The sequence below is a fragment of the Equus quagga genome, chromosome 1 (genome assembly GCF_021613505.1).
Source record: "Equus quagga isolate Etosha38 chromosome 1, UCLA_HA_Equagga_1.0, whole genome shotgun sequence".
Classification (NCBI taxonomy): domain Eukaryota; kingdom Metazoa; phylum Chordata; class Mammalia; order Perissodactyla; family Equidae; genus Equus; species Equus quagga.
Window position 1 is genome coordinate 7277901 of NC_060267.1, and position 16069 is coordinate 7293969.

General features: G+C 36.4%; 1 protein-coding gene across 2 annotated transcripts in view; it reads right to left on the reverse strand.

Moving 5' to 3' along the window:
- USP15 (ubiquitin specific peptidase 15) overlaps nt 1-16069 on the reverse strand; it is a 133451-nt gene that overhangs the window by 87232 nt on the left and 30150 nt on the right. For both annotated transcript variants that reach the window (XM_046653118.1, XM_046653110.1), the window contains exon 3: nt 4958-5088. In XM_046653118.1, coding sequence (XP_046509074.1) covers nt 4958-5088 — 131 coding nt within the window. The remainder of the gene's footprint in view (nt 1-4957; nt 5089-16069) is intronic.

Here is a 16069-nt window from a genome sequence, read left to right on the forward strand (position 1 = left end):
GAAGTAATCTTTTAGATATTCCCATTAAAAGAGGGGAAAAAAGGAGGTACAAAAGAGTCAGTGGTCTATAGAAATTCTGAAATCCACCTGGGAAAACAGTGGAAGTTCCTTGATTAGGGCAGGCTTCTGCCCTTACTTGAAAATGACTCTTCATAACACTTGGTTCTGCTTTCTGACTCATCCCTTTTTCATGAAAGTTAGCACATGTCTGCAATTCAGTAAATTCTTAGTCTGATTCCTGCTTGTAGAAGTCTGGGAGGTCAAAGGCCTCTTTCATTTTATACCGTCTCTGCAGTCCAAAATGGCAGTGGTTCTTGAAAATACTGTAGGTTTCCAGCAGATCTCACTGGAATTCATTCCATTAGACAAAAGTCACACCCACAGATGTCCTCTAGATAAGTCCATTCTAACTTGGGTTTATGCTGAGAAGGCTGAGGGACAACGCCCTTAGGCTTCTTAGCAGCTCTATTGTTCTTAAAGCCCCACATGGAAAGAAGGTGTGTAGTATACCTTTAAGTTCTTTCTCAGGGCCTTTTGCCTGAACAGTATTGTGAGGCACCACCTTTGTCTTTTCTCAAATCTTAACAAAGAATTTTAGAGTCACACCCTTGGCTTCAACTTTAGAGGAAGCTTTCCTGAGAGTGCCTTGAGTCTGTTCTTGTTCAGAAACATTCCTTAGTTTTAGCATTGTTTGTCATGTGGAGAGGCTAGGAATCTTCACCAACTAGCAAATCTTGGCTCCTTTTTATTTAACAATCCTTTCTTTAGCTTCTCTCGCTGTTCTCACATCTGACTATAAGCAGCACGAGAAAAAAACAGGCAGTACTTTGAACATTTTGGCAGATCGTTCAGTTTGTCAGACATATTTTTTACCTTTCAGTTTACTGCAGTTGACAAGTTGCTAAACTTTCTGCCACCTTATCACAAAGATCACTTCCTTCTGGGTTTCAATAAGATCTTCCTCACTTTCCTTTAAGTCCTTACTGGCAGCCTCTTCAAAGTCTAAAATTCTACTACTGATTTATTCAAGGTGCGTTAGGCATTCATTAATACTCCTAAAAGTTCTTATAGCTTCTAACTACTGCCCAGATCCAAAGCCATCATCACATTTCAAGTTTTTGTTATATCAGCATACTACTTCCAGATACCAAAATCAGTATTAGCTATCTACTGCAGCATAATAAATTACCCCTAAACTCAGCAGCTTAGCAAAGCAAACATTATCTCACACAGTTTCTTAGGGTCAAGAATCTGGAGCAGTTTAGATGGGCTGTTCTGGCTTGGGGGTCTCTTGAGAGGTTGCTGCCAGGCTGTGGGCTGAGACTTCAACTATCTGGAAACTCAAATGAGGCTAGAGGATTCACTTCCAAGTTCACCCACATGGTTGTTAGCAGGCCTCTGTTCCTCTTTAGTGGCCAGCCAGCTCAGTTCCTTAACCATGTGAGCCCCTCCACAGGCTGCCTGAGTGTGAAGTTGAATTCCTCAGACTGAGAAATGAGAGCAAGAGGGCATGAGCACCCAAGATGTAAGCCAAAGTGTCTTTCATAATCTAATCTTTTTTTTTTAAATGAGGAATAACTGACATATTATATCAGTTTCAGGTACACAACATAATGGTTTAATATTTGTATATATTGTGAAAACATCACCCCAATAAGCCTGGTTAACATCCGTCACCCTATATAGTTACAAAACTATTTTTGTTCTTGTGATGAGAACTTTTAAGATCAATTCTCCTAGCAACTTTCAAATACAGTATTATCAACTATAGTCACTATGCTGTAACTACATAACTTATTCTGTAAGTGTAAGGTTTTATCTTTTGACCACACAGACCTTGATACAATCCCGAGACCTTGATTCACTGTGGAAGGGGACTACTCAAGAACGCGGATATGAGGAGCTGGAGATCTTTGGGGGTCATCTTGGAAGCTACCATCTTAACTGATATGCTAATATTGTTATATACTTTATATATATTTTCACCCCTATACGAAATTATTACTATTTTAAACAGCCACCTTAAAATTTATTCACAACACTTAATTTTGTCAGTCTACATTTTTTCCTACCTCTAAGCTTCCACATGGAGTAGTTTTCCTTCCATTCTGAAGACTATTTTGTATTTCCTTTAGTGCAGGTCTGCTGGGAACAAATTCTATCAACTTGTTTATCTGAAAATGGCTTTTTTCACCATTATCTGTGAAGGATCTTTTCCTTGGTCATAGAATTCTAGTTGGCAGTTATCTTCTTTCAGCATGTTCAAGAGAGTCCATTATTTTTTGGCTTTCATTTCTCTTGAGAAATCATTTCTCTGTCTTATCCTTACTTTAAAGGTAATATACCTTTTTTCTGGCTACTATTAGGGTATCCTTTTGCCTTTGCTTTTCAACAGTTTTATTAGGTATGGTTTTGTTTATATTTCTTCAGCTTGGGATTCACAGCATTTCTTGAATCTGTAGCATGTTATCTTTCATTAGTTTTGGAAAATTCTCAGCTATTACCTCCAGCATGACTTCTATCCCAATCTGTCCTTCCTTTCCTTCTAAGAGTCCACTTATATGTATGCTAAACTTATTCACTGTACTCCGTGTGTCCTTTTGCTTTTTTCTGTATTTTCCATTCATTAGTTTAAGTTTTAGTTTGTGCATTTTCTACTGATGTTATCATTCAGTTCACAAATTCTCTCTTTGGTTCTGTTTAGTCTAGTATTTTATGCAAAAATTAAGTCTAATTTTTTCATTTTATTGTTCAGTTTTACTATTTGGTTCTTAATAGTCTTTTCCTTCTTTTCAACTCTGTCTTGCCTTTTTTGAACACAGTATTTTAAAGTTTCTGTTTGATAACTCCATTATCTGGAGTTCTCATGGGTTTGTTTCTATTGCCTACAGTTTCTCTTGGATTTTTGTTCCATTGTATTTCCTGCTCATTTGTCTGTTTTTCTGTTTTTCATTGAATGCCTGACACTGTCAGTGAAACATTTTAGAGATATTTGAGGCCCAGAAGGATGGTTAACTTTGTTTCTGCCCCACAACTAGAGGTATTTACCAATCCTAGATTCCTTGATGCAATCAGAGATTAGTAAAATTTAAAGTTGGGACCCAGACTCTAAAAGACCAGTTTATTCTTTAAGTGAGTTCCACTGGCATCTAAGTCCTGTGGGGCATAGTAAAAATGGAAATTCCAGGCTTACTGATTTAATTTTGGAGGAAGACACATTTTAATAAAGACTCTAGGTAATTTTATGCACACTAAAGTTTGAAAATTATTTTACAGGTTGAGTAAATATCAACTACTTTATTAAAAAATGTAGCAGACTTCTTAAACTTTTCTTTCTACCTGTGTGAAGTTTTCATGATTTTTTCCTTTTTTTACTTTAATTTCCTTAACAGACACAGATTTCAAGAAATGTCAACCAGATCTCTTTCAAAAAGTAATGCCAATAAAATTGCTGGTTGATCTGTTTACCATATTAAAGACTTGTACTATGTAACGTGCTACATTTTTTTTAAAAAGTATATCTATCATGAAGGTTAAAGTAATACAGTTTAACACATTTGAAGATATTCCAGACACAGATTTTCCTTTATCCCACGAGTGAAGTTCTTCTAGACAGATTTACAGCTAAACAGTCTATCCTTTAAATGATCAAAACATTCAATTCTCCAGCAACTACAGATAAAACAATAGGCCATTTTATATACATAAGGCTAGCATTCTTTTTTTTTTTAAAGACTGGCACCTGAGCTCATATCTGTTGCCAATCTTTGTCTTCTTTTTTTTCTTCTTCTTCTCCCTAAAGGCCCTCAACACATAGTTGTATATTCTAGTTGTGAATGCCTCTGGTTGTGCTATGTGGGACACCGCCTCATCATGGCCTGACCAACAGTGCCATGTCTGCACCCAGGATCCGAACCAGCGAAACCCTGGGCTGCCTAACACGAACATAACCATTGGGCCATGGGGTTGGCCCCAAGGCTAGCATTCTTAAAAGAGGAATCCTAAATTTGAAATGACTACAAGAAAAGAATGAGTGAACTTAAGGAACTAAGATAAATAAAAGGCACATTCACATTCTATTTAGAAAACAAGATTCAATTCTATACCTAAACCATAGATATAAAAATACAAATTGTCAATATAGCAACTTTGTAGCATCAGTTCCAAATAAATCCAAATACGGTTTGGTTTATACCCTTGTGTTGCATAATTCGATTTTCTAATTGTTTCTCTGTGGGAAAAAAACCCAGATAAATCATTATGCTCAGAGATTCTGGTTCCCCCTCTCATTCCTTCTCCCTATGCCCCTCCTCAACAGCATACACTATCAAATACTTGTGTAAGGTTGGCAGATTTATTTTAAGCATTTGGTATTCTTCTATTATGGCAACACCCTCACTTTCATAAATGACTTTATAGTTCAAAAAAGTAAAGAAAATGAGTCATTTTTAATGTTTCTAGATTGTAATTGTAAAAATTTAACAAAAGGGATAAGAAAAATACCTGCATTTTCAGGTTTAAGAAAGAATTTTATGCTGCAAAATATTTCTCCTGCTTTTAGTTTCTTCATTATTTTCTAATTGTTTTATCAAAAAAAGCAATGTAGCAGAGTGGTTAAGAAAACAGAGTCAGGCTGTCTAAGTTTATAAACTGTTGTGACTGTCTAAAAGAGCCTGAACCTCTCTACTTTTGTCCTCACTTCCTCATCAATAATATGGACATAATAATACTTACCTCGGAGAGCTTTCTGTGAGGATTAAATTAGTTAATAATGTATAATGTGCTTATAACAGTATTATCTGTGTGTTAGCTGTTATTATTATTATACAGTATGGAGTAATATTTCGATGGTCATTTTCTCCAAGATAATTGACAAGTCTTCACAAATCACTGAATTAATAATAAAATGTGAACTCTTCAAAAAAAATATTTTTATTCAGTTATTCTTAATATGTACCTTTCGTGCTATTGGTTCCTGACCTTCCATCAATGTGTACCAGCTGACGAGTTTATTCCAGCCTTCAGTTGGCAATAGTATGTAATCCAATTCATCAATAAGATGCTCCTTAAGTGACTGGGCATCACCATCTGCAAAAGGAAAAATAAACTCAACACATAAAAAGAAACAACAGTACAAATCTCTAAATGCTATGGTTGTATGCATTACAAATTACTTAAACTCATCAAGACTAATTTAAGTATTTAAGCAATGAGTTTTGAAAAAAGCTCTGAAGAGGTTCACATCTAAATCTATGTATTCCAAAACAAACTGCTGCTTTAGAAAGTTTCAATGTGTACCATCAGTGTTTAAAACCAACAGTGTTTTTATCAAGTTAATTTTTCTTTTATTAGGCTCTTAAAAAAATACTAAGGTGTAATGTTAACCAAGGGACCTGAAAGAAGAGTGGTTCCCAAATATTCTGAATATCAGAGATCTCTTACATGGTAATAGTGGTCATTCCAGAATTAGCTGATGAAGGAAATTCAGAAGCAAATCAATAACCTTTTATAATGACTCCAAAGCATGTGGGCTGGGAACCATGAAAGAAAGCACAAAAAGGCATCTTGTGAACTCCAGAAGGCCTATGATCTAGACTCCATACAAGATCTGGGGTGGAGGTAGTTGTTTAGATGTGGTTCTAATTCCATGATCCATTTTCAAAATTCTGGTTAAACTAAAACTTTAGTGCAGGGCAGGCCAGAGATCCAGAAGCAATACCTTGAGTTATACCTACATCACAGTCCCAATCTGAGACTCATTTATTATTATCTGGTCTTTTCCTTGAATTTCCAAAGTGCAGAAACATAAACAGAAATAGTTTATTGAGTTATATACAACTTAAAGGAGATTTTCTCAATCTGAGATAGTCTAAACTAACAAATATGGAAAGCAAAATTGTTCTTGGTAGCATTTCAGTGAGAACATAATATTCTTAATTAGACACAACAATATAAATCAAAAGCAGGAAAAGTACTAAAGGGATTAAGAGAAAGTTATTTATTCTATTTAGGATCAATCTATGATCACAAAATCACTCTAAAGTTTGAGGAAACTATGCTTCATATGGAGCAGAAATGTGAAAACTGAATTTTATAATACAAACTTCAACAGCAGATGCAAACTAAGTATCAATTTTTAAGCTCAGTTTTTAAAAAATCTTAGTTGTTACTTTTAAATTCTTGATGAATACTGATAATTTCCAGAACTAACTGAAGCTGAAAGAAACTTACATATCCTAAGCCACTATATGCATCATGTACTATGAGACATATTACAGCAAATAATTGTGTTACCTCAGTCAATTCTCAAAACAATCCTCTAAGACAGGTATCCCCACATTAGATTAGAAAATATATTCAGGAAAATTGAGTAACTTGCCCAAGGTCATACATACAGAAAATTGCAGGTACTGTGAAAGGTGTTATTATAGAAAACCCTGTTATCTCAGTAGATTTTCAAAACAATATTACGAAGTAGATATCTCCATTTTAATTAGTAAATAGATTCAGGTATTGATTAACTTGCCTAAGGTCACACATACGGAAAATTGCAGAGACTAGATTTAAACACAAATCTGTTTATTCTAACATCCATTTTCTTTCTACTCTAACACACTGCCTTGCAGAGAACTTAGGAAAAAAAAAGAAGTTAAAAAACTAACACTTCTATGTTGTTTTCTGAAATAATTCAAGAGTTTGGGTAAATGATTTTATTATGTACCAGACTCCAAATAGTAATTTTTATCTAGTGGACAAGATAAAACGATCAATTCATTTTTTTTTTTTTAAGATTTTATTTTTTTTCCTTTTTCTCCCCAAAGCCCCCAGGTACATAGTTGTATATTCTTCGTTGTGGGTCCACCTAGTTGTGGCATATGGGACGCTGCCTCAGCGTGGCTTGATGAGCAGTGCCATGTCCACGCCCAGGATTCGAACCAACGAAACACTGGGCCGCCTGCAGCGGAGCGCGCGAACTTAACCACTCGGCCACGGGGCCAGCCCCCGATCAATTCATTTTTTAAGGGAGGAGAACATCCCTAAATGCACAACAGTTGCTATTTCTTACTTCTGTTTATTGATAAATAATTGATGTACAACAAACTGCATACATTTAAACTGTACAACTTGATAAGTTCTGACATACGAATACAAGTCTGAAACCATCACCACTACCAAAATGATGAACATTCCATCATCCCCAAAAGTTTCTTTGTAGTCCTTTGTAATCTCTCCTTCCTGTCCATCCAGGTCCACCATCCTGTCCCCATTTATCTGTATTTTGCAATTATAGACTAATATGCAGTTTTTTAGAATTTTATATGAAAATTGTCTTTCTCTTACTATAAACAAATTTGCATCTTCTAGAATCTTATATAAAAATAGTATGTACTGTTTTTGCTCCACTTCACTTATGCCACAAAATTATCTTGAGATCCACCCATTTTTTTACATATCAATAGTTCATTCCTTTTAGGTGCTGAGCAGGATTTCATTATATGGGTATACTATAATTTGTTTATCCATTCAGCTGTTGATGGGCACTTTGGGTTGTTTCCAATTTTCTCTATTACAAATAACACTGCTACGAACAGAACATTCATGTACAAGTTTTCATATGGATATATACTTTCCTTTCTCTTGTGTAAATACCTAGGAGTGACATGGCTAGTTCCTACGGTAAATGTATGCTTAGCTTTGTAAGAAATTGCCAGACCCTTTCATTCCCAGAAACAGTATACGGAACTTTCACTTGCTGCAACTCCTAGTCAACATGTGGTATGGGTCAGTGTTGCAAATCGGAATCATTTTAATACATAGTGCTGCCTCACTGTGGTTTTAATTTTCATTTCTCTAATGACTAATCATGTTGAGTATATTTCAAGTGCTTTTTGAAAACTCCACCTTCTTTGGTGAACTATATTTTCAAATGTTTTGCCCACTTTTTCCACCTGTGTATGTTTGTTTAGTATAGAGTTTCAAGAATTCTTTATTCTGCATACAAATGTTTTATCAGCCAGGTGATTTGTTTTTCTCCCAAACTGGTTTGTCTTTTCATTCTCTTAACAAGGTCATTTGAAGAGGCTTTTATTACTGATGAAATACAATTCATCAATTTTTTTCTTTTATCAATTGTGCTTTTTGTATCATATTTAAGAAATCTTTGCCTAAAACAATGTCACAAAAATTTTCTCCTTTCTTTTCCTATAAGTTTTATAGTTTTGGTTTTTACATTTAGGTCTATGATCTGCTTTGAGTTACTTTTGTTTATGGTGCCAGATATGGATCAAAGTTCAGGGGTTTTTTTGCAAATAGATATCTAACGCTCAAGTAGAATACGTTTAAAAGACACTGAATTCCTCTTACACCTTTGCCTAAATCAATTGACCATATATATGTGAATCTACTTCCGGATTCTCTAATCTGTTCCATTGATTCTTACCTCACACATCATACACAAATATTCACTTAAAATTGATCAAAGACACAAATGTGACAGCTAAAACTATAAAATGCTAATAAGAAAACACAGGTGTAAATGTTTTACGTCCTTGGTTTAGTAGGCAGTGCTTTCTGACACCAAAATCAGAAGCAACCAAGGGAAACAAAGAGATAAAAATTGAAAACTTTCGTGCTTCAAAAGCACCATCAAGAAAGTAAAAGACAATCCACAAAACAGAAGACAATTATTGGAACTCATGTATCTGAGAAGGGGCTAGTATCCAGAATTAACAACTCTTAAAACATAACAATAAAAAGACAGAGAATTCAATTAAAAAATGGGCACAGGATCTGAATAGATATTTCTTCAAAAAAGATATATAAACAGCATACATAAGATACTTAACATCATTAACCACTAGGGAAATACAAATCAAATCATAACGAGATACCACTTCAAACCCATTAGGGTGGCTATAATAAAAAGACAGAAAGTAAGTGTTGGCAAGGATGTAGAGAAATTGGAACCCTTATATATTGGTATAACAAGTTTGGAAAACAGTCTAACAGTTGCTCAAATAGTTAAACATAGAGTTATTACATGACCCAGTAATTCTATGTCTAGGTATACACCCGTGAGAGATGAAAATATACATCTACACAAAAATTTGTAGATGAAGTTCATAGCAGCATTATTCATAATAGCCAGAAAGTGAAAATAGCCCAAATGTCCATCAACGGATGACTGGATGAATTAAATGTGGAAAATTATTCATCCATAAAAACGAATGAAGTATTGATTCATGCTACATGGATGACACTTGAAAACTCTGTGCCAAGTGAAAGAAATCAATCATTAAAGGGCACATATTGTATGAGTCCATTTAGATGAAATGTCCACAACAGGCAAATCCATAGAGACAGAAAGTGGGTTCTGGTTGCCTAGCACTGGGGGTCTTGGGGGGAATGGGGAGTGACTGCTAATTGGTACAAAGTTTCTTGCTGGAGTGAGGAAAAGGTTGTGGAATTGGATGGTGGTGATGGTTATGAAACTTTGGGAATATACTAAAACCCAATGAATTGTACAATTTAAAAGAATCAATTTTATGGTATGTAAATTCCATCTCAATTTTTTTTTAAAGATTTTACTTTTTCTTTTTCTCCCAAAGCCCCCCAGTACATAGCTGTGTATTTTCAGTTGTGGGTCCTTCTAGTTGTGGCATGTGGGATGCCGTCCCAGCATGGCCCAACGAGCGGTGCCATGACTGCACCCAGGATTCGAACCAGCAAAACCCCGGGCTGCCGAAGCAGAGCGTGCGAACCCAAACAATTGGCCACGGGGCCGGCCCCTCATCTCAATTCTTTAAAAGCCTACTAGAACTGTGATTTGGAATTGTGTTGAATCTATAGATTGAAAGGGGGAATTTAACAATATTGTGTCTTCTGATCCAGTAACAACATTTCTCTCTTTAGGTTTTTTTTTCTTTAAAAATAAAATGAGCTTTAATGAACATATGTATACTTTGCTATATTTATTTAGAATGAAAATTAGGAGGTTAGCTTATCACAGGATAATTTTTTGTGAGTTCATAATAGTTTACATCAATGTGAGATTTCATTTGTACATTATTTCTTGATTGTTATCACAAAAGTGCTCCCCTTAACCCTCTGTGCCCACCCCCTACTCCCTTTCCCCTCGTAACCAATGAACTGTTTTCTTTGTCCATGTGTTTGTTTATATTCCACATATGACTGAAATCATCTGATGTTTATCTTTCTCAGTCTGGCTTATTTCACTTAGCATAATTTCTTCCAAGTCCTTCCATGTTGCTGCAAATGGGATGAATTTGCCTTTTTTATGGCTGACTATAATTCCAATGTGTGTGTTCCACATCTTCTTTATCCAATCATCAGCCAATGAGCACTTGGATAGTTTCCACGTCTTGCCTATTGTGAATAATGCTGCAACAAACATAGGAGTGCATATGTTACTTTGGCTTGTTGATTTCAAATTGTTTGGGCAGATACCCAGCAGTGGGCTGGTTGGGTCGTATGGTAGTTCTATTTTTCGTTTTTTTAGGAATCTCCATACTGTTTTCCATAGTGGCTGCACCAGTTTGCATTCCCACCAGCAGTGTATGAGGGTTCCCTTTTCTCCACACCCTCTCCAACATTTGTTATTTTAAGTCCTAGTGATTATAGCCGTTTTAAAAGGTGTAAGGTGGTATCTTAGTGTAGTTTTGATTTGCATTTCCCTGATGATTAGTGATGTCGAACATCTTTTCATGTGTTTATTGGCCATCTGTATATCTTCTTTGGAAAAATGTTTGTTCATATCCTCTGTCCATTTTTTGATTTTTTTTTTTTTATTGTTCAGTTGTGTGAGTTCCTTATATATTGTGGAGTTTAACCCCTTGTCAGACACACAATTTGCAAATATTTTCTCCCAATTGGTGGGTCTCTTTGTTTTGATTCTAGTTTCCTTTGCCTTGCAGAAGCTCTTTAGTCCAATGAACTCACACTTGTTTACTTTTTCTTTTGTTTCCCTTGTCTGAGAAGACACGGTATTTGAAAAGATCCTTTTTAGTTCGATGTCAAAGAGTGTACTACCTATATTATCCTTCAGGAGTTTTATAGTTTCACGACTTTCTTCAATTCTTTGATCCATTTTGAGTTTATTTTTGTGTATGGCATGAGATAATGGTCTACCTTCATTCTTTCACATGTGGCTGTCCAGTTTTCCCAACACCATTTATTGAAGAGACTATCTTAACTCCATTGTACGTTCTTGGCACCTTTGTCAAAGATTAGCTGTCCGTAGATGTGTGGTTTTATTTCTGGGTTTTCAGTTCTGTTCCATCAAACTGTGTGCCTGCTTTTGTACCAGTACCATGCTGTTTTGAACACTATGGCTTTGTAGTACATTTTGAAGTCAGGGATTGTGATACCTCCAGCTTTGTTCTTTTTCCATCAGGACTGCCTTAGGAATTTGGGGTCTTTGGTTGCCCCATATGAATTTTAGGATTCTTTGCTCTATTTCCGTGAAGAATGTCATTGGGATTCTGATTGGGATTGCATTGAATCTGTAGATTGCTTTGGGTAGTAGGGACATTTTAACTATGTTTATTCTTCCAAGCCATGAGCAAGGAATCTCTTTCCATCTCTTTATGTCATTATCAATTTCTCTCAGTAATGTGTTATAAGTCTCAGTAATGTCACTAAGTCTTATTGTATAAGTCCTTCACCTCCTCAGTTAAATTTTTTCCTAAGTATTTTATTCTTTTAGCTGCAATTGCAAATGGAATTGTATTCTTGAGTTCTCCTTCTGTAAGTTCGTTATTGGAATATAGAAAAGCAACTGATTTTTCTAAGTTGATTCTGTAACCTGCAACTTTACTGTAGTTGTTAATTATTTCTATTAGTTTTCCGATGGAATCTTTGGGGTTTTCTATATATAAGATCACGTCGTCTGCAAACAACCAGAGTTTCACTTCTTTGCTCCCTATTTGCATTCCTTTTATTCCTTTCTCTTGTCTAATTCCTCTGGCCAAAACCTCCAGTACTATGTTGAATAAGAGTGGTGATAGTGGGCATCCTTGTCTTGTTCCTGTTCTCAGGGGGATGGCATTCAGTTTTTGCTCATTGAGTATGATGATGGCTTTGGGTTTGTCATATATGGCCTTTATTACATTGAGGTAATTTCCTTCTATCCCCAATTTGTTAAGAGTTTTCATCATAAATGACTGTTGGATCTTGTCAAATGCTTTCTCTGCATCAATTTAGATGATCATGTGGTTTTTATTGCTTACTTTGTTGATGTGGGGTATCACAGTGATTGATTTGTGATGTTGAACCATCCCTGTGTCCTTGGTAAAATCCCACTTGATCGTGATGTATGATCCTTTTGATGTATTGCTGAATTTGGGTTGCCAAAATTTTGTTGAGGATTTTCGCATCTATGTTCATCAGTGATACTGGCCTGTAGTTTTCCTTTTTTGTCTTGTCCTTCTCAGGCTTTGGTATCAGAGTGATGTTGGCCTTGTAGAATGTGTTAGGAAGTGTTTCATCTTCCCTAATTTTTCGGAATAGCTTGAGAAGGATGGGTATGAAATCCTCTCTGAAAGTCTGGTAGAATTCCCCAGGGAAGCCATCTGGTCCTGAGCTTTTATTCTTTGGGAGGCTTTTGATTACTGTTTCAGTCTCTTTCCTTATGATTGGTCTATTAAGACTGTCTCTTTTGGGGCCGGCCCCGTGGCCGAATGGTTAAGTTTGCACGCTCCGCTGCAGGCAGCCCAGTGTTTCATTGGTTCAAATCCTAGGCGCGGACATGGCACCACTCATTGAGCTACGCTGAAGTGGCGACCCACATGCCACAACTAGAAGGACCCACACCTAAGAATATACAACTATGTACTGGAGAGCTTTGGGGAGAAAAGGAAAAAATAAAATCCTAAAAAAAAAAAGAAAAAAAGATTGTCTCTTTCTTCTTGATTCAGCTTTGGTAGGTTGTAAGAGTCCAAGAATTTATCCATTTACTCTAGATTATCCATTTTGTTGGCATATAGTTTTTTGTAGTATTCTCTTATAATCCATTGTATTTCTGTGGTGTCTGTTGTTATTTCCCCTCCTTCATTTCTAATTTTGTTTATCTGAGCTTTCCCTTTTTTTCTTTGTAATTCTGACTAGGAGTTTGTCAATTTTATTTACTTTCTCAAAGAACCAGCTCTTTGTTTCACTGATCCTTCCTACTGCCTTTTTCGTTTCAATAGCATTTACTCCTGCTCTGATTTTATTATTTCTCTCCTTCTGCTGACTTTTGGTTTTGTTTGTTCTTCTTTTTCTAATTCAGTTAGGAGTAATTTGAGATTGCTTATTTGGGATTTTTTTGTTTGTTAAGGTGCACCTATATTGCAATGAGTTTCCCTCTTAATACGGCTTTTGTTGCATCCCATATGAGTTCATATGGTATGTTATGCTTTCATTTGTCTCCAGATACTTTTTGATTTCTCCTTTAATTTCTTCAATGATCCACTGCTTGTTCAATACCATGATGCTCAGTCTTCACATCTTTGTCCCCTTCTCAGCTTTCCTCCTATAATTAACTTCTAGCTTTATAGCATTATGATTGGAAAAGATGCTTATTATTTCAATTTTCTTAAATTTACTGGGGCTTGCCTTATTTCCCAACATATCGTCTATTCTTGAGAATGTTCCGTGAGCACCTGAGAAGAATGTGTATTCTGCTGTTCTTGGATGGAGTGTTGTATATATGTCTATTAAGTCAAACAGGTTTAGCTTTTCATTTAGTTACACTGTTTCCTTGTTGATATTCTGTCTAGATGATCTATCCATTGATGTGAGTGGAGTACTGAGGTCCCCTACTATTATTGTTTTATTACTAATATCTTCTTTCAGGTTTGCTAATAGTTGCTTTATGAACTTTGGTGCTCCTGTGTTGGGTGCATAGATATTTATAAGTGTTATTTCTTCTTGATAGAGTGTCCCTTTGCTCACTATATATTGCCGCTCTTTGTCACTCTTTACCTGTCTTATCTTGAAGTCTACTTTGTCTGATATAAGTATTACAATACCTGCTTTCTTTTGTTTGCCATTAGCTTGGAGTATCGTCTTCCACCCCTTCACTCTGAGCTTGTGTTTGTCACTGGAGCTGAGATGTGTTTCCTGGAGGCAGCATATTGTTGGGTCTTGTTCTTTAATCCATCTTGCCACTCTGTGTCTTTTTATTGGAAAATTCAATCTATTTATGTTTAGGGTGATTATTGATGTATGAAGGCTTAATGCTGTTATTTAATCACTCGTTTTCTGGTTTTCCTGCATTTCCTTTGTTTCTCATCCTGTGTGTTTTGGTCTACTCATTGAATTATCTAGTTTTTTACAATGTGTTTCTTTGTTTTCTCCTTTATTCTTTGTGTCTCTGTTCTGCTTTTCTGTTTAGTGGTTACCCGGAGGATTGTATTCAGAATGCTGTGTATAAGATAGTCCATTTTCTGATGGCCTCTTATTTCCTTATTCTAAATTGATTCCGTCCTTTTCCTCCTCCCAAGTTGTTTTTCTCATATCTTACTCCATCTTGTGTTGTGAGTCTGTGGTTAAAATAACAGGATTATCTTTCTTTTTGGTGTTTTTCTTCCCTTTAACTTAATGCTATACTAGAGTATTTGCTATCCTATTCTGATTCTGTCTACCTATTTATCTCCTTATTCTGTGTTTAGTGACTCCTTTCTCCCTTTTCTTTTTTTTCAAGTATGAGGGCCTTATTGAGGATTTCTTGTGTGTGTGCGTGTGAGTGTGGGGGTGTCTCGTGGCTACGAAGTCCCTTAGCTTTTGTTTGTCTCGGAAAGTGTTTATTTCTCCCTCATATCTGAAGGATATTTTTGCTGGATAGAGTATTCTTGGCTGAAGATTTCCGTCTTTTAAAGATCTGAATATGTTGTTTCATTCTCTCCTAGCTTGTAAGGTTTCTGCAGAGAAATCCACTGAAAGCCTGATAGGGGTTCCTTTGTAGGTTATTTTCTTCTGCCTTGCTGCCCTTAGTATTCTTTCCTTGTCATTCATTTTTCCCAGTTTTACTACTATATGCTTTGCAGTATGTCTTTTTACACTGACAAGTCTAGGAGATCTAGAAGCCTCTTCCACACAGATTTCCTTCTCTTTCCCTAGGTTTGGGAAGTTCTCTGCTATTATTTCTTTGAACACACTTTCTGCTCCATTCTCCTTCTTGAATACCTATAATTCTTATGTTGCATTTCCTAATTGAGTTGGATAATTCTCAGAGACTTTCTTCATTTCTTTTTAGCCTTAGTTCTCTCTCCTCCTCTGTCTGTCTGGAGCATTTCAACATGTCTATCCCTGATTATGCTGATATGTTCCTCTATGATGTCCACTCGAGCATTTAGAAAATCCATATTTTCTCTCTTCCATTGTGTCTTTCATCTCTAATATTTCTGATTGATTCTTCTTTACAGTTTCAATCTCTTTTGTGAAGTAGCTTCTGAAGTTGGTGAACTGTTTCTCTACATTCTCTTTTACCTCGTTTTTCGATGCTAGCTATTTTGAATTCATTGTCATTTAGATCACATATTTCTGTGTCCGTAGGACTGAATTCTGAGTGCTTGTCATTTTCTCTCTGATCTGGAGATTTGATATAGTGTCTGATATTGTTAGAGGAGGTGGGTCAGGTCTTTCGCATTCTGATATTTGGTTGCAGTTACAGCTTATCGTAACTGGGTGGGGGTCGAGAGCTGCATATTCTGGGCCCTCCTCCTTCAGTTGAGATTCCAGGCAGTGGAGCACCAGAGCAGGTGGGGGAGGGGCACTTTCTCCTGTGTGCTCTGCAGGCTTTCTCGCTCTCAATGTCTGGTTGCCTAGGGTCTTGGTTTGATGAGGTCACCCCCACAAAAGCTTTTGCCCCATTAGAGGGCTTCCCTCTAGCCTGCAAGGACCCTGGGGAGTCCTTGTTCCCACAAACGAGCATCCCTCTCTCACTCCTTCCCTCACGTATCCTTCCACAGTTGCAGATCGCAGACTTTAGGGGAAGGAGCGAACTTCTCTCTTACCCTGTTCCAGCTCCTCTGAGGGGGGATCCAGCCTCTCCACCATCTGTGGTGTG